We start from the raw sequence: 21,180 nt of genomic DNA, 5'->3' as shown, positions 1-21,180 counted from the left end.
GGGGATGCCACTGTTTCATTTGCTATCCATAGATTGAGTCATGATATAGAAAATTACAACCGAGAATGTACAAGGGGGAAGTCTTGCGGTTGTCCTCGAATTATCACAGTCAGAAACTGCATATGAGCAGTAACTTGCATTATCAGGTGCATTATCAGTTCTTTTCATGGCAGATTCCCATTACAGTGCTCAAACAGCAATGCATTTGTTTATCTACCCTGAAAAGAAAAGGGCATATGCCGAGCATATGGCACAAAAACATGGATGGACCATCTTTCAAGGGACAAACATTTTACACCGTTCCAGCATTCCTTTTAAGTGTATTGTGAAGTTTCAATTAGTTTTTTACTTCTGTGCTTTGTGCTTAAAATCATAATCTTAAGTTCATGTCCTGCAGTTATGGATACCAAAATGCATGGATAGTTTTCTCAACTGAAATGCCTGCCTTCCTAATTCAAATGTTTGGTAGATTCCTACAAGTACGTACATCAGTGAAACGCTACACAGTATCTTCAAATGCAGATGGATGTGGATCTCTGAAAGGTCCTGGGAGGAGAGAAGCGTGCCTTAGACCAGATCTCTCATAGGCCCTGTGAGGCGACAAGCGTGCCTTAGACGAGAACTGGGGTGCTGAGATAATCAGCTAGTGTCATGCTTAAATAGGGCTTAGGAAACGAGGAGTGTGTTTTTAATAAGGACATAAAGAGCTTGTGTGTAAAAGCCACAGGAGAAGACTAGGAGGGAGCGCTTGGGTCTGATTTCCTTAACACGCTCCAGCCTCGCAAATTAGGGCGCTTGTTATCTTTTAAAAGCATTGTTTTGTGTCTTCCGCTCCGCCCGAACTGTCATCGATTGAGAGTTGTGTTTCTCGAGGAGGAAGCAAGAGGGAGCTAGAGGGGGGAGGCAGTCGGTCCGTTCGTCTCAGGGCATCGGCATCAGCCTGGGAGGAGGTCAGCTGACCAGGTCTTTTGCATGAGCAGATCCTGGTTCACCTTCAACGCTATTAGGGGAAAACCTTGCTGATGACTGGTGGATTGGACTCAGGTCTTCCCTGCGGCTGCAGGTGTGTCTTCCATCCACAGGTTTTTTTTTAACCTTTCCCCCTCTTCTGAGGAGCCCCGAGGACCTACAGGTGGGAACTTTTTAAACTTTTAATTTTTTTTTTTCTTGGCCAAATTGGCCATAATCTCCTTGTCTGTCAAGAGAATTGAATTCAAGAGAATCATCGTAGTCACATTTCTGGGATTGGGGCAAAAGATCCCAAAACCAAGATGAGTGTCACCAAAGAGGACGTCGCCAAGTTCCTGGATGGAAACGCAGGCTTTGCCTCAACCTACTTCAACAAGAAGGTCAGCGCAGAGGCCCTTGCCTCGGCCATGGGTGTGCCGGAGTCCAAGGTGGATTTCTCCATGTTCAAGGAGGTGGGCCAGGTGGAGGAAGGGGAGATCCTGTTCGAGGTCATCAAAGACATGCAGGAGAACGTGAACATGGAGAAAGTGATCTTCAGGATCCTGCAGAGGATCTGTCTCCTCACCCACGCTGACGCCTGCAGTCTCTTCATGTACCGGCAGCGGAACGGCATCCCCGAGCTCGCCACCCGACTCTTCAACGTTGGCATCACCTCGGAGCTGGATGACTGCGTCGTCCAACCAGACTCCGAGATGGTCTTCCCCCTCGATATTGGAATCGTGGGCAATGTTGCCCAGACCAAGAAGCATGTCAATGTCAAAGATGTGACACAGGTAAGCAATTTAGGTTGTCTCCAATGGTGGTTCAATTAACAAACCAGGTGCTTCAAAAGGTTTTGAGACATTAGAATGGAAACCTCAGATCACAGACAGAAAATATTCCAAAAACCAACCAGGGCTGAGCTATTGTCATAACTAATCCTCACACGTCTTGTCTGTCTTGTCATATAGATCTATATTATTCTTTTGGTATTTTGTAAGACATTATAGGCGTCATTGCTTCTGGTTAATTAACTGATAACTGACAGATGAAACAAGCACAATATTTGAATATGATCACCACACTATCACTATCATGATACAATATAACTTAGTGCTACGTAGCGTAGCGTGATAAATCCTCTTGACATAATCCCATTTATTGAAATATCCCATTACCATTTTGGGATCCAGGATTAATTTACCTGCAGTGCCTTTATCAGCGAGTCAGCAAGACGATTGCAAGGATCAGTTTCATATGTGAATAATGAAAAAGTGCCTAAACTAAACAGTATGAAACTCTGACAAATTGTGATCAGGAGATATTACATTTTCAGAACATTTATTCTGACTAAACACCTTGTATAAAGTGGCATATTGTATGGAATCAATTGTCTCTAGCCTTTAATGTCTTCTTCTGGTCAAACAGAGACATTGTCTGATCGTTAAGAGTCACAGTTTACTCTACAGTTCCAAGCATGGAGGTCATGTTTATAAAATGCAAATGTAAAAGCTGTCCATGCCATAGCTGTGTGTGTCCTAATAAATCATATCTCTGCACTATCCAGAACAGTAACTTCAGCGCATTTGCGGATGAGCTGACTGGATACACGACCCGCAACCTCTTGGCCACGCCCATCTTGAATGGCGAAGATGTGGTGGCTGTCATAATGGCCGTTAACAAGACCACTGGGCCTCACTTCACGGCAGAGGATGAGGATGTGAGTCTGACCCCCACTCTTCCACCTCCACCCTGAGAATAGCCTTTCCCCTCACATGCTCTTGTGTGGACAATCATACGTTATGTGCATAATCATCACCATAGGTTTACTCCGGTGTGAATACAGTGGTACAAAGCTGTTTTTTTGTGTTATGTGACAATGAGCCAGTTTAATTTGTCCAGTTGAGCCATTAAACCCTCTCTTGATTTTATGCCACAGCTTTTTTTAAAGTACATGAAAGTTGCTGCTTTAAACATGAAGATTTACCACCTGAACTACCTCCACAACTTTGAGTCGAGGAAAGGCCAGGTGAGTGCGAGACAGACTCGAATGGCTTGGGCAGCAGTGGTTCTGCACCAGGGGTTCTTACAGTGCTTCCCTCTGCTTCAGCTCCTACTGTGGTCAGCCAACAAGGTGTTTGAGGAGCTCACAGACATTGAGCGACAGTTTCACAAGGCTTTGTACACAGTGCGTGCATACCTGAACTGTGACAGATACTCAGTCGGCCTGCTGGACATGACCAAAGAAAAGGTACGCCCCCCCCCCCGGAAAAAAATTCCTCTAAAACAGAAGTTAGTTAATCAGTCAGTTTTTAATGTTGCAGAGCTTAACTGACAGACAATCAGGAAATGCTGAATGTGAGTGCACAGGAGAGCAGTTGAGCAGCCGAACAGAGTGCCACTGGACGACCACTCACTTGTGCCTGTGCTTCCTCCAAAGGAGTTCTTTGACATCTGGCCGGTGTTGATGGGAGAGCAGCCACCTTACGCTGGACCGGTGACCCCAGACGGGAGGGTGAGAGACATACAAAACACGTCACAATCGCTAAACATTTGTTTTTATACCATTCAGTTAGACACATTTAAAAAAAAAAATGTAAAAAACATTCTTTGTTTGTGTTTTAGGAAGTGATCTTCTACAAAGTCATTGATTATATTTTGCACGGAAAAGAAGACATCAAAGTCATTCCGTAAGTGTGGCTCCTTTCTGCATTTTTAACATTCTGTCATGCGATGACCAGAGCTTTTTTTAATTAAACCTTTAACAGCCAAGGTAAACAGCTCACTAATCAGTTTTATTAATACTATAAGACAGTCATTGAAGTTATCTTATTGTACAGTTTGTGGGTAGCTTTCATTTCATTCATTTGCCTTCCACAGAACTCCTCCTGCTGACCACTGGGCTCTAGCGAGTGGAATGCCCACGTTCGTTGCAGAAAATGGACTTGTATGTGACCCCCCCCAAACATGTTCATTACTAAATGCCGACGTTTGTTTACCAGCATGTTTATGATGTTTGTTTACCAGCATGTTTATGATGTTTGTTTACCAGCATGTTTATGATGTTTGTTTACCAGCATGTTTATGATGTTTATTTACCAACGTGTTTATGATGTTTGTTTACCAGCATGTTTATGATGTTTGTTTACCAGCATGTTTATGATGTTTGTTTACCAGCATGTTTATGATGTTTGTTTACCAGCATGTTTATGATGTTTGTTCACCAGCATGTTTATGATGTTTGTCTACCAGCATGTTTATGATGTTTGTTTACCAGCATGTTTATGATGTATGGTCACATTTTCAGATTTGCAACCTCATGAATGCCCCAGCAGAGGAGCAGTTCCAGTTCCAGGTAGAGATCTTTCTCTTTTAGCGAGTGCCATGAATCCTGCAGACACAATTTTACAGATGTGAACATATGGTTATGTAAAAAGGTTACCTGTGTGTTTCAAGTGAGACTACAAGCAAACGTTGTTTTTGATAAAGATGCAGTAGGACAGGTTGTATAGAAACAGGACGAACTCGGTAGGAGTGAAAGTGGCTTAAATGTGTGCGCTGGCCCGATGAGGGGACTCCCCCCCACACCCCCCTTGCTGTTGTGACAGTTGTTCCTTCTTACACAGAAAGAGCCGCTGGACGCAAGTGGCTGGACAATAAGGAACGTGCTCTCACTGCCAATCGTCAACATGAATGAAGACATTGTGGGCGTGGCCACTTTCTACAATCGGAAGGATGGGAAGCCCTTTGATGAGCAGGATGAGTCACTCATGGAGGTAAACCCCGCCCACGCCTGATGGGGGCGACCCCGAGACCTTAGGAGGCTGAGGGGGACCCCGAGACCTTAGGAGGCGTCCTGTCAACTGCCAAGAGCTCTGCAACAATCAGAGCTCACAAACCACCTAATCTCAACATTTGCTCTGTCACAGGCTCTGACGCAGTTCCTGGGCTGGTCAGTACTAAACCCAGACACCTATGACAAGATGAATAGGATGGACAACCGGAAGGAGATTGCAGAGGACATGGTGATGTATCATGTCAAGTGTCGCAATGATGAAATCCAGACTATTCTGGTGAGCTGAAAGAAGACATCCTTACATTTATTCACAGATAAAAGTTACACTAAATCCTGAATGCTTTGGGGAAGTGCTGAGTCTATGTCTATCTAATGTTGCTTCCAATTTTCCTAGAAAACAAAAGAATATTTTAATAGAGAACCGGCAGACTGTGATGAGGATGAGCTTCGTCAGATCCTGGTACTCACCTACTGAAATGTATTTCTCTGCTTAATATCAATCTAGAAATAATCGTTCTTTAAATGAACGGGCAATGATTATCATCACCCTAATAGCTACTTTTCAACCTTGTGTAAATCAAATAGAGTCATCGATCAACTTAGTATGCCCACTGCTAACAGAAATGGTTCTTTCTAGAAAAAAGAGCTCCCCGGCCCAAAGAAGTTTGAGATCTACGAGTACCACTTCTCAGACTTCGACTGCACGGAGAGGGAGCTTGTGTTGTGCGCAATCCAAATGTACTATGAAGTTGGAGTTGTCAAAAAGTTCCAGGTTCCACAGGAGGCGAGTGTTTTACGCTGTAATGTTGATTAAAGGGGCATGTTATGCAGTAATGTTGATTACATCATCTAAAAAAATAATTTAAAAATTGATCTGACAGGTTTTGGTAAGGTTCATTTACTCAGTCAGCAAAGGCTACAGAAAGATGGCCTATCACAACTGGCGCCATGGATTCAACGTGGGGCAGACGATGTTCACTCTTTTAACAGTAAAAAAACATTACATCCATGCAAGACATTCAATATTTACAAAATTGAAGTAATTGCCATAATGTATGCATCCCAATGGGATGGGACTGAGACGTGTCATTAAGTGATGCTGACTGTGGCTTGGGATTGGGACAGACAGGACAGTTGAAGCGCTACTACTCCGACCTGGAGGTGATGGCGATGATCACAGCGGGCTTCCTGCACGACATAGATCACAGGGGCACCAACAACCTCTACCAGGTGAAGTAAGTACACCTGAGATCCGCTTCACTTTACATTTACCCGTGTCGTCATGACAACACACATCCACTTCACCAGAACAAGCAAACCTAGCGCTTAATGAGCATGAGGTCACACATTTAAAGCACAACCAACTCCATATTCCAACTCCATACTCACTTACAAGAAGTACAGTCCCACTCAAACAACTAAAACTAAAGAGAAGCAATGTTTATGTGTGATATAATTTGTGTAAAAAGACTTGATATGCTTTAAAAGATATCTGAAAAGTGTCACATAAGAAATACTATGATATAATTTGTAAATTTTATATATAAATATTAAATATTATATATAAAATGTGTATATTGTGTATATATTATATATGCAAAGACTTAAATAGGCTTTTGAAGATATCTGAAAAGTGTCACATAAGATTCAGCTGCTTTTCAGCTTCTTCCCATCCTTCACAGATCTGGCAGCCCACTCGCTAAGCTTCATGGAACGTCAGTTCTGGAGAGGCATCACTTAGAGATCAGCAAATTCCTGCTTGCAGATGAGGTAAAACACATCTGTTGCTTACGTGACTTACAGACATAATACTCACAGCTGTTTCAAGTTCTTCTTTCAACAACTGAGTGCTAAAGTGGTAATGGCTCTCTCTCTCTCTCCCTCTTTTAAGACTTTGAACATTTTCCAAAACCTCAACAGAAGACAATCAGAGCATGTTATCCATCTCATCGATATTGCCATTATTGCAACTGACCTGGCTTTATATTTCAAGTAAGTTGTCTCCCAGTGCATCTTGTCCCTTGGCATAAAACATCTGATTAGTATGTCACCGTTATTTTTGTCTGCACATTAGAAAGAGGACAATGCTGCAGAAGATTGTTGACCTATCATTAACGTACCAAGATGAGAAAAAATGGATAGAGTTCATGTCCATTGAAACGACGAGAAAGGAGATTTTGATGTGAGTACAACCAAAATGTCAATAGACACAGATGCCATTCTATTGAACACTGAGTAGATAACCACAGACTTCTGAGTTCATTACCGTTAACTGAAGACAAACACCCTTTTTGTATCCGTTTCACCCTTATTGCACTTACAGGGCCATGATGATGACAGCTTGTGACCTGGCAGCCATGGCCAAACCATGGGACGTTGCAAACAAGGTGAACTAACTGCCCATACACTATTTAAATCTCCTTTATTAGCAGAGACATGTGAGCCTAGGAAGTAAAATACCGATATAAGAATGATCAATTAAAAAATAATGAGTGACTTTGGAAGAGTCACTCTGTGGAAGAGTCATCAGATCCGTACAGGAAAAGGTCCAGTCATTGAATAATTGTACAGTAAATAATCTTGGGACTTTGATGCAGCTTTACAACATGGTTCCCAAAAGTAGCACATAGTCAGGCATAACCAACCGTAACGGTAGCCAGCAGGTACAGAGCTGTGTAGTGAGTACTAGCGACAGATGCTAGCACCCATGGGTTTTAGCCTCCTTGCTAGCTCGCCTGCCTCTCATGTCTGTGGTTGCGAGTCCAGTGTGGGACGGACCTGTCACATAATGCAGGGCACACAACCATCTTTCTGTCCAAATAAACGACACTGTGTGGCTGTTACCAGGTGGCTCTCAACGTAGCAGAAGAGTTCTGGGAGCAAGGTGACTTGGAGAGGTCTGTTCTAGAACAGATACCCATTGTGAGTATTGGCATATACACAGTTGAGTTAGTTCAGGTATATCACCTGTTCATTTTGGCATGGACAAGGCCTGTTTGTAACTTCTCTCTCTGCTCACAGCCAATGATGAACAGAAACAAGATACGTGACTTACCCAAAATCCAGTGTGGTTTCATCGACTTTGTCTGCACTTTTGTATTTAAGGTAAAATCACTACACTGACACTGATTGAACCTTTCATGTTAATCTGGTGGTGACTACAAGAGTCTAAAAAGATAAAATGAATGTATTCATGGGTTCCGCAGACGTCACTTCCGAAAAGCCTGCCGCCATATTTGTGTCCGATTTGGGTGCCACTGCTGAAGTTAACCAGTGTTTTGTATTGTAAGCATTTTCCTGTCAAAGGGAGCTAAAAAATAAAACCGTTCAAAAACCTACCTACCTGCACTACCTGACCCGATCAGATCACTGAGAACTGCCGTTTTACCGTTCCTCTTATGCTACTATTAAATCTATATAACTGTACATTCGATCTTAGTTTATTTAGCAAATGATTTCTGACATTTATGTTTTCATTATAAAATAGATGAGGGGAGTATGCATTAAAATAATGTATATTAACCTAAATAAGAACTGTTTCTTTATTGCATTGTGTAGTATAACCCACTCATGTTATTATCCATTATACTTGGCCATTCTGTAGATGGCCTAATGCTGAGAAACATGTATGTATGTATATATATATGTATATGTATATACGTCTATGGGTGCTGCGACCGTTTCGGACACAAACATGGCGGCGCTAAAGCACGGTGACATCACATGGTACCCATGAATTGGCTTATACTTTTGATGGTACCTTAACCATGTGACAGTGCTATACATCAAATTACTTTTTTCCCTCTCAATACTAAACCTTAAAATACATTTCTTATCAAAATTCTACTTTGTAAAGAATACGCGTCGGGCCTAACAACACCCTTGAACAGTACATTATTGACGATACAGTACTGCCTCTCGTACCTTATTGCTTAAGTAAAAGTAGACCATTTAGGATGAGGTCACCAGAAACTTTTTTAAATTCTTCTCACAACGTTGCAAATTCATGCAAGTATTCTCTTCTTTTTATTTATTTATTTATTTAGGAGCTTTCCAGATTCCATCCTACCGTCACGCCATTGTTAGATGGTCTTCTGAACAACAAGAAAGAGTGGAATTCGAGGAAGGCAGAGTATGAAGCCAAGTATAAGGAAATAGTGGAGGCTAAGCCGGGTAAGCCAGGCGTGCGATCGTCTCGGAACTGACATGACACACATATTCATTTGCCACCTTCTTCAGTAAAAAATCTCAAACTCTAAATTAACAGTGTTGGTAAAATAGACATTGGTATATTTTTGTCAATAGACAATTTTTATTTTAACATCACATATCAGAGAAAAGGAAATACCCCTCTGAATTCTAAACCCAAGACACGAATGGTCGATAGTGCTAGTCCAAGAGAATAGTGAGCTAGCCAAGTTAAAAACTCAAAATATGTTAGACTTTGAACAATATAGCGAAAGTAGGCCTATCTCCATGACACATGTTCACTCGTACATTAGCTTTACTAACATTTCTTTTTTCTCCATGCAGGCGGAAACAACCCAGGTGAAGGCGGAGCCAAGAGCTGCTCAATATGCTAGAGCTTTGGAACATCGGAGTATGGCATATTTAGGAAGAGTACCATCATATAGTCTGACAAGTCAAGGGTGAGAGAGATCAGCCTTCGGCCCTTTTTAAGAGGAGAAACCAGGAGAGAGAGAGAGAGAGAGTGGAGCACCGCATGCAGGTGATGCAATTCAGGAAAGCCAATAAACCTTGGTGCCAGAAGATATATTCATCCCCATGTGGATCAACCAAGGGCAATACCAATACATGCATCTGAAGAAAGATGGTGCTGATCCCGTAGATTCATGACTGTAAAATGACCCCCGCTGTGTGTTCTGATTCATTTGCTTTGTACTCTACAGTCAGGGCTCTGGAACTATCACTGGTTGATTATTAGCCCTCACAGGAACCCAACAGCCATTTAGAGACCCTTATGTTAAGATAGTGTAATCATCTATGGAATCTGATGTTACAAAGAGGACTGTGGTCATATTATATGATAAGACTGTTTATGGACATTTGATCATGTGAAATGACACCATCTAGTTCTCTTTGTGCATCTCTGTTTTTCACCAGTAATCAAATGATCATTGCCAGCTCTTGTTTCCTCTGTGGTTTCTTGTGTACATCTACAGCTATACCAGAACCTTATCTGAAGACTACAAGGAGGGCGTTTGTATTTTTTTTTTTCAAGTTTATTTTCATTTATCATAGTGATAGGGAATTGCTGATGAACTTTCCAGTCAGACGTGGTGTAAAATATGTATGTAACAATGTGAAATAGGTTTAACTGTGGTAAGACAGTCCTAGTTTTCAGAGAATGTTCTGGATTTAAAGCAAACACACTGGAAACATTACTGTAAATAGCTAAGTGGCAAACATGAACACCGGCTCCCATGTTGTCTCTGTTCCACTCTAATGGTGGGCACAGGAGACCTGCTAAAACAGAAGCTCAATGCAATTACATCTGACAATTTACTGTAAATGACCAGATTATCCCTAGATACCTAGTAATAAACATCCTTAAATGTTACCAGAGGGTTTCCACGGTGAAAGAAGATATTCATGCCAGTGGCCTTCATACTACAGTCCTGATTAGTTGTTAGCTTCGTCTGACATGACTAACCCCAGACAAACATTCAACAGAATATATGCCTCTTTATGCGGAAAATGTATTAGTTGGAATGGTAGTCATTTCTCTCCTTACCCAAGACAACACAAAGGTTAGAATCGTCGCAATATCTCTGTAAATATATTTACCAGTATTGGGTGTTATGAATACTTTGAAAAAGGATAGAATACACATGGTTGTCTTTCATGAATGTACGCTGTAATATACTGAATATCACAAGTAATGATCACTAAGGTGTTGATAAAGTGTAAATGGAAGAGTACGGAAGTATCTTTCAATATTAGTATGGCTATACATGGCAAATGACTACATGCTCTAGCGCTGCTGCTAGTTAATGTGCAATTCAATTTAATAATAGGAGGTCCCTTACAATAGCAACAACTTCGCTCAACACTTTTCACAGTGACCGATCTCCACTTTTATGAACCATATTAAGTTGCAAGAAACTCTGCTTTTAAGTTTATCGTCATAACTACACATACTATATATTTTGTACTACCGGTACCACTGTGTAATTGTTAGGTTACTGTAAACAATGGCACCAATAAAGCAAGTGAATTTTTATGAATTTACACATGTTCACTATTTTATACAAGCAAGACAAACTGGATGTTGTGCTGGAAACACCATACTGTTGAAAGTGAAAAATAGTGTGGCCTTCACAGCCACGCACACAGAATGTGGCTAGCAGCTTTTTAGCTTTAGCAATTAGTTTGTGTAGTGGGTGCATTTCACAGCACATGAATCATTCATGCATAAAGCCTCTTATCCAGCACAACTCTCAGCACTTTCCATACATCTATTCATAGCTCAGGGTCATTGTGAGAATTTAATTTACTTCACTTATATTATAATGAAAGGCACAAAAATGAATTGAAATGTTTATAACCAAATTACATTTTATGAGTATCATTAGATGTTTAAAAATGAAAGATGGGCCATTCTGTCATAAAATAATTTCTATTCCCAAGTCCCAATCGATTAAAGCGTTTGTGCCACTCATATCTTCTATCATTATTTGTTGGGTTTACATCAAAACAAGGTTGAAGGAGACCCCGTTTAAGTTTGGAGGTAGTTGAGCTTACTTAGCACTTTCTTGTATTGGCTTGTGACCTGAATCCTGGGATTTGTGCTAAAGCGGGGATAGATTACTCTACAGTAGCCCTGCCTAGCCTTACCTAAAACCTGTGCTGTGGTAACACTGAAGGACAGGAAAAACAAAACAAAAAAACACTGGGAATGCTGAAGATGAAGGTACCCCATACAAAGCTGATTCTCCTCAGGAAAAGATCAAACTTTTTTTTGTCTTTATCTTAGAATCTGTAGCTCCAGATACTCACATATAGACGCACCTACTCCTACAGGGGTTTACTGGTTGAACAGTGCTTATTGACTTTCAGTAAATAGCCAGGTCACCAGACTCATTTTCTTCAATGTAACCATATGCCATGACAGTGATGCAAACATTTGATTTACAACAATAAATCAGATGTCTGTCAGGTGTGCCAGATCTCTTTTGTGCGTTGTATTATTATTTGTTCACATATTTATGAGCCTCCAAAAAGGGAACAAATACATAAGGACAACAAGATTGACTGCTGTTCCGTTCCATCATGACTATATTATGAAAAAGGTACACAAGTACTTCCAGGATTCCAACAGTAAGAGTTTGATCAGTGGCAAAGCAACCAGGTTTGAAATAGTCATGCCCGAAAAATAAAAGTCATGGTCTGAGAGCATGTTTGTTTGCAGTCCACACACTGCAAAATCAGCCATTTATTAGTTAGTTAAAATAATAATTTGTTCTTGTAAAGTTAAACATCCTATGAAAACATTTCTGTATTTATTTACTTGAAGTTTAAAGTAGGCCAACTAGCCACTGCTCACTGCCTTTGCATCTTTTCCCCTTTCAGATTGACCTGGGTTTGCTGATTTCTATTTTGGGGTTCATATCACTAATAAGTTTGAACAAAGAGACACCATTAGCAGCTGTCTGTGTTTAAATATTTGGCAGCAGCATCACCAAACCAGAGAGAAAATGTCATGTGTTACTCAAACATAAAACTATATCCAGGAAATATTGTATACCACATAAAATATACAATTATATACAAGTCTAGAATGCAACAAAACAAACATTGTTTAAAATATATTTTCAGCACCAAGATGCATCGTTTCTTGGTATGTTTATTGACTTAGAAAACATGTTTAGTGCAACAATGACTCATTTCAGAATGGTGTCCTCGTTGGCTGTTGGGAAGGAGAACACAAAAACACCATAGTCATTATCCGTTTCTCAAAACAATACTCAAACATAACCATCAAACACTCCAGAGAAGAAGAAAAAAAAAGATATAGATTTAAGAACTGAAGGGCTGTATACCTTCAGCAAGCTGTTTGTAAATGCGCTCCTGCTCCTCTCTGTACTTCTTCTCTTCCTCTTCCACCCTCCTCTCCTCTGAAGCGATGGGTTTGAGGTAGTCTATGGCCAGAGGCACACAACGTTACTTAGACAGGCTGAGAAGGGATCTCAGTTGAAATACTATACGGGGTTAATTATGTAGTGCATGTAAATATTCATTGTCAATTCATTGTAATACATTGTCTGCGTACCATATCGCTGTTTTCCGTATACGATGCCAACTAGCAAGGCAGACCACCTTGCAGTCTGAAAGGAAAAATGAATCAGTGAGGTTGGGGTTTGAGGTTGGTACAATTTAAATATAAAGGATATTCCTCCCGGATATATGCCAGTCGTTTTGACAATTAGCCATTCTTTAACGTGAGTCCCTAAATCCCTAAAAGTTTTTATCCAAAGTTCATAAGTTCCAACAGCCCCAATAATATTGTATTCATTTCACATCATGCCTCTTATAAGATAACAACGCGGGAATGTAGACTCCATCAATAACAACACTTCAGCAGGCCATGGTTCCAGTTATAATCTGTCAATGTGATATTAAATCTGACCTTCGATTTCAGCTTCCTAGCTACCTAGCATTAACCATCAGCTTTAAAGGTACTTCACTGCATCAAGCTAACGTAGCTCGCTAGCTAAGAGACGGTCAATCGACTTGTTTCACCAGAACTGGCAGGCTGAACTGTGTAGACTGTATAAACTGCTATGAAACATTGCAAACAACCCCCTCTTGAAACAGCTGACAGGTCATAACTACAGGAAGAAAGCCTGACAGCGAGATAACCTTGGTATGGATATTGTGACAACTACGCTAACGCTAGCTAGCGGATACGTTTGTATTGTCACAGGCACTAAATTAACTGAGCTCAGTTAGTTGGTTGGCCAACAGCCATTTTCCTGCATGCTTACCACAGTACATGGCCAGGCTGACAGTTTGTTCAGGGAATTTACTTTACCTTGATCAGAGCAGATACCTGGACTGGAGGAACCATTTTCACCTCACCAAACAAGAACGTGCAACGACAGTGACACTCGCGCGTTGATTTGGCTTAGGTGACGTCAGCGCCGACCACGTCAAGTACGTACCTAAAAAAAAGTTTACGTAACGTGTCTTGTGTTTTCTACGTATCCGTTCTACCCTATGGTTGGGCCTGTCCGTCACCCATGGCTGGATAATTCATACGTTAATATTAAGCATGAGTGATCATATATATGCAAAAGGCTATCTGTATTTTTAGGATGTAAGGCTATCATCAGTTGATCATAAACTTTATGTTTATCATTTGGAACTGAAATCTATCAAGGTATTATTTTTATGATTCATGATGACGTTTTTAGCTCTAATAACATTGTACAGACATTTACCAGTGTATGAGAAAAATGCTAATGGAATGGTTATGGGTAAGGTATTTCGCAGACGTTAGTGTTTTTTTCTATGTGGTGTGTTTCTTTAGCAGGTAAGTCTACTGCATCAAGTTACAACAATAATAGTTATATAACTTTGATGGCCAAGCTTGTATCATTACATCTGTCACAGACACTTAAGTAATCAAAGATCAACTTAAAACATTTTAAAGGAGTGACCAATGCTCTTTCATATTTTGGAAGGTTGTTTCAGGAAGTCATGACTTTCACAGCAACACTTTCAGTAGCATGCATCAGTGTCACTGTCAGTGGAGAGGAATTATCACTGACAATCACCGGAAAATATCACACCGTCTTGACTGACTAATGAATCAATTCCATATGACACTTTTCAGCAACTATATCAATATGAAACATTTCAGTGTTTTACATGTAATTATAGTCCAGATTAGACTTAATAAAATAATCCAAACTAATAATTAATGATAACAATACATACATTACTTAAACAAATGCTTTTAATACTACAATATATAAATAAAGTATAAAGTATGTTTAGCCTATGTTTTGCGTGTGTGTTTGTTGAGGTGTTGGGTTGGAGTTTGGTTTTGGTCTGATGTTTTCCTCTACAGGAACTCAATAAAATAAACTCTACTAGCTGGGCTGCCAGACTGCTACGCATGCTCACTGTAAATAGAACAATGATGTACCCCAGAGGCATTTAACAGCCACACGGCAAAAATACAGCCGTCTTGTTTTGGAGTATGACTGTACCTGCATAGCCATGACATACTAGCAGAGCCCATCACAGCGTGGGGAACTGTGCTGAGACATCATTGGAATGCTACTGGAACTTTCCATGGCGCAGTATAAAAAGAGCCGCGTGCTAGTCGCAGGGACAGAAGCGACCAAGACACCAAACCCCGACTAAACAACTGCACACTTAACTGAACAGACGCTCTCAAGATGCTTTGCCCCAGCGCATTCCAGCCCGCCCTCAGCCCCTTCATGGACTTCCACTGGCCCGTCCGCAGCCTGTGGCCCGAGACCAGGCCCCTGTTCTTCCAGATCGAGCAGGAGATGATGAGACACATGCAGGAGATGAAGAACAACATGGAATTTATGGATCGCCTCCATCAGAAGATCTTCAGCGAGATCGACCAAGGCCTCACGCCCACCTCGTTCAAGCCCATCACGTTCCAAATGGGGAAGGAGGGGGGCAAGTTCGCCGTGACGCTCGAGACCAAAGACTACGGCCCGGAGGATCTCACCGTCAAGCAGGTGGGCAGGAAACTGCGGGTCAGTGGGAAGACGGAAAAGAAGCAGGACGACGGCAACGGCTCCTACTCCTACAGGTGCCAAGAGTTCAGACAAGAGTTTGATCTTCCAGAGGGAGTGAATCCGGAGGCTGTGTCCTGCTCTCTTGCCGAGGGCAAACTACAGATAACGGCGCCTAGCAAGGCCCTGCCAGAGAGCAAAGAGAGGGTGGTGCCCATCGAACTACTCACCCCTGCTTTGAAGAACAAAGACACTGAGGCTGTGGCTGAAGCAGAGGCTGCTAATGCTAAGAACTGATGGATGCCAGTCACACAAGAGTGGTCATGCTGGTGTCATGCCAATCAAGAAATAGGCTGCTTAGATTCTAATTATTTGTGAATATTTTGCAGCTAACCACAGTATTGCCAGAAAGGAAATGAACTTCATATGTGAATTTGTAATTCAGTTTTAAATGGAGAAAAACTTAATACAACTGCTGCTTTTTGCACTATGTTTTAAAATTAAAAAAATAAATTATTTCTAATTTTGTTATTTTGTGGGTTTCATTCCGGAACATATGTCATTCACCTGTAAAAGGTATAAACACCACAGCAAATATGGCCACAGTTATGTGTTTATAGTCCCCATACATTGATGTTTGTAAATCATTTAAACATTTTGATTATGTTATTTACATGCTTTGAGGTGTTACTGTGCTAGCGCTTGTGCTGTTATTGAGCAGTGAGTTCTCTGTCCTCTTTCTTTCTTTTCCTTTTTTCAATTGTCTATTTTAAGGCCATGGCTGAAATTCAATCTCCATGTGTCTATTCTTATGCATCATGTGCTCACTCTTTTTATGTCTGTCTCAAAGTGCCCCCCTTGCCTTCCTCCCATAAATTCATTTCTTTCTTATGCTTCTTTCCTTGTTGTAATAGCACTTTGTTTCATTCACATTCACAGCAGAGTCTACCCACACTGTCCCTGTATTTCCTCATTTTCTTAGTGTAAGCACAAACCTTTCCATTACAAAACCCTTATTCCTTTCCTAAAAACATTTCTGAGTTGATTTCTCAATTTCAGATATATGCCTAATTTTGTTTTGACAGCTCGTACATTTTGGTTGTCACTCAGTCTTAACTATCCAGGCACAAATAATTTGCAATTATCCCACTTTCACTTAATTTTTTTAACTTTATTTTATAAAATAAATGTATGACTATTGACAGCCGGCCTACAATTTGGTTCTTGTGCTGGCAGAAATTACAGTATTGTCCTTATTCTACGGATCCTGTAGATGGCAGTGTTTTGAAGTGTGGAACCACTTTTCTTCATCCAGGTCCATGTCATCCACTTGATGTTAACAATAGTTGCTCATTGCACTCACAAAGTTACCTTGCTGTTCAGTTTGCCTTTTTGAGTAAAACTAGAATTAAAGTAGGTTTGTTTATGGAGACACTTTAGGTATTGAACAGTTTAAGTGCAACACCGGACAAGTAAGCCTATTGAACGCATTAACGCTCTAGATGAGATTACCTGACAAATAAAGTTCTCTTTTACAGGAGGGTATTTGGTAGGCTAGAGCACCACGGAGATTTATTTAGTTTATAGTAGTGTCTCAACATGCTGTAAAAATTATATAAATAAACCTTAGTTTGAATGATTATCCTCCTGTTACTACACTGTCACAGTAGAAATGTCGTACCATTTAAGGATCCTTCTGAAATCAGTCATCAATAGAAGACTGCCACTGATTGATATGGTCCTACCGCAGCAGAGAAACAGCCCATCCCATCCCAAACAAGACGATTTACTGTGCATTGTATTCACATTCACCCTAGCCACAAACTTAACCTCTCCCTCTACAGGACAGTCCAGGAACATGTCAGTCCTTTGACAACCCGTCACAGGTCTTCAGTGGAGCGTGCTTGAAATAAAGGGGAGGGAAAAACTAGGGGGCCTTGGGAAGCAACAATACTCAGACTCATCACAATCAGGGGGGTATTCCACGTACGTGGTTTAGTGTTTAACCTGATTAAGTTAACTCAGAGTAAGTGGTTAACCTCCTAATATAAGAGAAAAACACAGCCATTGGGCTCTTCTATTAGGAGGTTTACCACTTACTCCGAGTTAACTTAACCAGAGTCAAAGACGGGTGTCCGAGGAGGATAGTGGGTCACTGTTGGGTTCTGTCTGAATATCCAGTTTGCCAAAGGCCGACTTGAACTTAGATTTCTTGGATTTTTTTTTACCAAATACTATTTTGTAGTGTTAACTGTTGAAGAAAAAAGAAAAGAGAGATGGACCAGTTTTGATGACATAGCAATTGAACCTGATTTACTGGTTTCTGGAAAAAGTCTGAGTATTCCCCCAGCTCTGAGCCTTCACCCACTGCATAATATTGGAAAAAGCTAGAGTGGGCAAGGGGCTGACAGGTGCTGAGAGTTTACTAGACTGAGAGTCTATCTCTTACATGACGTAGATATGAACCAACTGGTTGAAACTAGAAAACAGAAACAGAAACCTCGGGGTCATTATTGATGACCAACTGACCTTCACGGCCCACATCGCCTCTGTCTCCAGGTCGTGCCGCTTTGCGCTATACAACATCCGCAAAATCAGGCCGTACCTAACCCAGTATGCCACCCAGCTGCTGGTGCAAACCTTGGTGAGCTCCCGCCTTGACTACTGCAACGCCCTCCTAACGGGCCTGCCGGCTTGCGTGGTGAAACCACTACAGATGATCCAGAACGCGGCGGCGCGTCTGGTGTTCAACCAACCGAAAAGGGCACACGTCACCCCGCTACTCATCGAGCTCCACTGGCTGCCAGTAGCTGCTCGCATTAAGTTCAAGTCACTTATGCTTGCCTACAGAGTGCTTACTGGTTCTGCTCCCACCTACCTAAATGCTCTTGTAAGGGCAAATGTTACACCCAGGACGCTGCGCTCGTTTAGTGAGCGTCGTTTGGCACTGCCGTCCGTGCAAGCACGGCAATCCAGACTATTTTCATTTGTAGTTCCACGTTGGTGGAACGAACTGCCTAGTACTACCAGAGCAGGGGCGTCCCTCTCTACCTTCAAGAAGCTTTTGAAGACCCAACTCTTCAGAGAGCACCTCCCCTCCTAACTGGCACCTGACTAGCGCTTAACTTGCACTTCAGCAGTTACATTCCTGCACTTCTTTTTTTTCCTCTTTTCTAGGTTGTTGTTTTTCTAATTCTCATGTAAAGTAGTATTTATTGTTACACCATGCTTTTTTATTGCTCTTAGCTCGACTGTTCTCTCCCTTGTACGTCGCTTTGGACAAAAGCGTCTGCTAAATGACTAAATGTAAATGTAAATGTAACTACATCAGCATTAGCCTTGGATGATTCTAAACAGTAGATGGCGTGTTGAGCCATTTTCAACCAATAAAATGCCAATATTTATACAACTTTAGTTACACATTTAATGGTTTACTTACACTTTAACTCACTCCAGATGCAACAGAATTTAAAATTCATTATTGATATTTCTTGCTTAGCTTTCTTTAAAAAAATTAAAATAAATAAATAAATAAAAAAGTCAGTGTTCAGATATAACACAAACAACATTTTAATAATTTGTGATAATTAAGCTTTACATCAATATTGACAGTATGGGGGGTAAACAATAGATCTGACTGTATCTACTGAGGACGTTGAGCTGAAAATTAATTACGCAGGTCCCAGAAAACCTATTCATCTTTCAATGTTTGGTTTAATATCCATTACAGTACTGAAATCCACTTCTCTGTCATTTTGCTTGAGTTCTTTTTAATTTGGGAAATAAAATTCAATCCAATGTCCAGCTTTTGTTGAAAGTAACTGTATGTTTAACTGTTGAATAATAAATAACAGCATATAGACATATTCAGGACAGAAATTTAATGTAAATTTCAATAACTGGGAATTTTGAAAAGATAATTAAGCAAAACAGTGCCTTCACAGGCTGAGCAGAAACAAAAACAGGAAGGGTATTATGGTCATAATTTGAATACAATGTTTATTCAATCCGCACACAGTGTTTGTCCATTCAGAAGCTTCAGAAATGGAAGATGTTACTCTAGATGTTTGACGTCACAGATGTTGGGGTCCTTCATAAATTGGGGGTCTTTTAACGTCACTGACATGAAACCTTTACGAGGAAAGAGTGTCTTCTGTCATTATGCTTCTATGATGCTGAGGTACAATTAAGCAAAGCATTACTGCACAAGGATCAGAATATCATACATGATTAAAAAGCCATCTCACCCATTGAATGTGCTCTCTTTATGGCTTTGGAGATTTCCTTCTGTCTCTTCCCACACAGTGCTGGAAATGAAAGAGCAATGGCTTTAAAAGAAAGTCCTTGTGAAATGTTAATGAAGTATTCATGCAATAGTGTTGATATGTTCAATGGAAAGTCCAATGTGAATGTTTTCCAACGTGCTATGAGAGGGGCAATGATGGGGAATAGGTTATATACCCCATGATCAGGGCAATAGGTTATTTACCCCATGACCAGGGCAGAGTTGGACCACTCCCCTGTCCAATTATTGCCTGCTTAAAGGCTTGATTAAAAGGCAACTTGGATGCATCTAGTTCCCCATATACGAGTTGTCACATATGTGAGCCAAGGTTTCAAAGAAATCTTTTCCATGGGACTTACCTGTTATGTGTCTGCCATAAATTCGCCCTGTGTGTGGTGATACGAACTGGGAGAGCAACTGCAAAGAGAAGATTGCGTATGGTAAATCGTTGAGTTTTAAGAATAGTCATATGGACAGAATTTCCATATATGCCATATGCCAAAGAAGCAAGAAGGGACAAGACAAACCTGAATGTTTTTGTAATCTACTTTTATGTTGTTGCTGCACAGAATGCATCCTTTTTGGGGCTCCTTGAATGGGTTTTCCATTTTGATGGGCTGGTGAAAGTATAGCAGGATAGAAATGTAATTACTGATGAAACATATGTACAGACTTGGCGTTTTTTACTGTTGTGGTTTGACAGAATGCGTGAATTACCATGTCTGTATGGGCTTCATCGGGAGCAACAGATACACTTCGGGAGGCTTGCTCTGTTAGTAATCACAGAATACATGACAACATTAATAGCAATCCTGTTGATAAAAGCCTTCAGACAAACGGAAAGCCTAAAAGACAATCACAATTCCTGTAGTAGGAGAATGATTCGTCGTATCCAAAATCCGAGACTAAGTCACTATATCATTTATATTAACTATAAACCTATCATAATTTCAAGGAATTCAGATGCGTGGCTGGTAGAATTAGAGTACACAGCTAATGTTGTGATGAAGTTTCCCTATGACTTCCTTACTAAACAGCATTTAGCCTAGCGATAGCTAGCAAGTTAATGTCCTCCACACATTCGAAGCCCTAACAAAGAAGAACCCAGGAAGGTAAATCCAAGGTAAATCACCTGCAATTTGACGTTTAACTCCCGTTTGCGAAAGATTTAGTAGAACTGTCCGGCAGTTTCGAAGAGCGAGCATTTTTGCATCCAAACGTGCTCCCCCTTTCTAATGTCTTTGGTGCAATTGTCAAACTGTGAACATTGAGGGTCACAGCTAAGTACTTCCGGGTAAAAAATGCATCTGTAACCACAGAAGTTTATCTGCAACCACTTTGCTACTTCACCAAAAAGAGAGAAGCAAATCAATCATAATAAAACAAATAAGCCAGTCTTAAAACCAAAA

The 21,180-nt window shown here is 40.8% G+C and overlaps 3 protein-coding genes across 3 annotated transcripts; 2 read left to right on the top strand and 1 right to left on the bottom strand.

Annotated features, from left to right (window-relative positions):
• Window positions 1-515: 515 nt before the first annotated feature.
• Window positions 516-9,776, top strand: pde6b (phosphodiesterase 6B, cGMP-specific, rod, beta). Its single transcript, XM_012837620.2, has 22 exons — window positions 516-1,742; window positions 2,516-2,668; window positions 2,888-2,977; window positions 3,059-3,199; window positions 3,389-3,463; window positions 3,574-3,638; window positions 3,829-3,895; window positions 4,256-4,303; window positions 4,575-4,724; window positions 4,878-5,021; window positions 5,139-5,204; window positions 5,382-5,528; window positions 5,626-5,733; window positions 5,870-5,979; window positions 6,427-6,514; window positions 6,636-6,736; window positions 6,819-6,926; window positions 7,068-7,131; window positions 7,592-7,666; window positions 7,766-7,849; window positions 8,791-8,917; window positions 9,278-9,776. Exons 1-22 carry the CDS (start codon window positions 1,272-1,274, stop codon window positions 9,325-9,327), a joined length of 2,532 nt encoding a protein of 843 aa, XP_012693074.2. The 5' UTR covers window positions 516-1,271; the 3' UTR covers window positions 9,328-9,776.
• A 5,384-nt stretch (window positions 9,777-15,160) lies between these two features.
• Window positions 15,161-16,386, top strand: LOC105909115 (heat shock protein, alpha-crystallin-related, b11). Its single transcript, XM_012837713.3, has one exon. It carries the CDS (start codon window positions 15,175-15,177, stop codon window positions 15,781-15,783), a length of 609 nt encoding a protein of 202 aa, XP_012693167.1. The 5' UTR covers window positions 15,161-15,174; the 3' UTR covers window positions 15,784-16,386.
• A 2,646-nt stretch (window positions 16,387-19,032) lies between these two features.
• Window positions 19,033-21,063, bottom strand: mrps18c (mitochondrial ribosomal protein S18C). Its single transcript, XM_012837847.3, has 6 exons — window positions 20,904-21,063; window positions 20,489-20,541; window positions 20,299-20,388; window positions 20,131-20,188; window positions 19,734-19,793; window positions 19,033-19,617 (listed from the first exon to the last, which is right to left on the bottom strand). The coding sequence occupies exons 1-6, from the start codon at window positions 20,974-20,976 to the stop codon at window positions 19,541-19,543; spliced, it is 411 nt and encodes a 136-aa protein (XP_012693301.1). The 5' UTR covers window positions 20,977-21,063; the 3' UTR covers window positions 19,033-19,540.
• Window positions 21,064-21,180: the final 117 nt, after the last annotated feature.

The sequence above is a fragment of the Clupea harengus genome, chromosome 12, assembly GCF_900700415.2.
Source record: "Clupea harengus chromosome 12, Ch_v2.0.2, whole genome shotgun sequence".
In the NCBI taxonomy this organism is placed as follows: Eukaryota; Metazoa; Chordata; class Actinopteri; order Clupeiformes; family Clupeidae; genus Clupea; species Clupea harengus.
The sequence above is the reverse complement of the archived record's forward strand: the minus strand, read 5'-3'. Positions and strand labels throughout refer to the sequence as shown.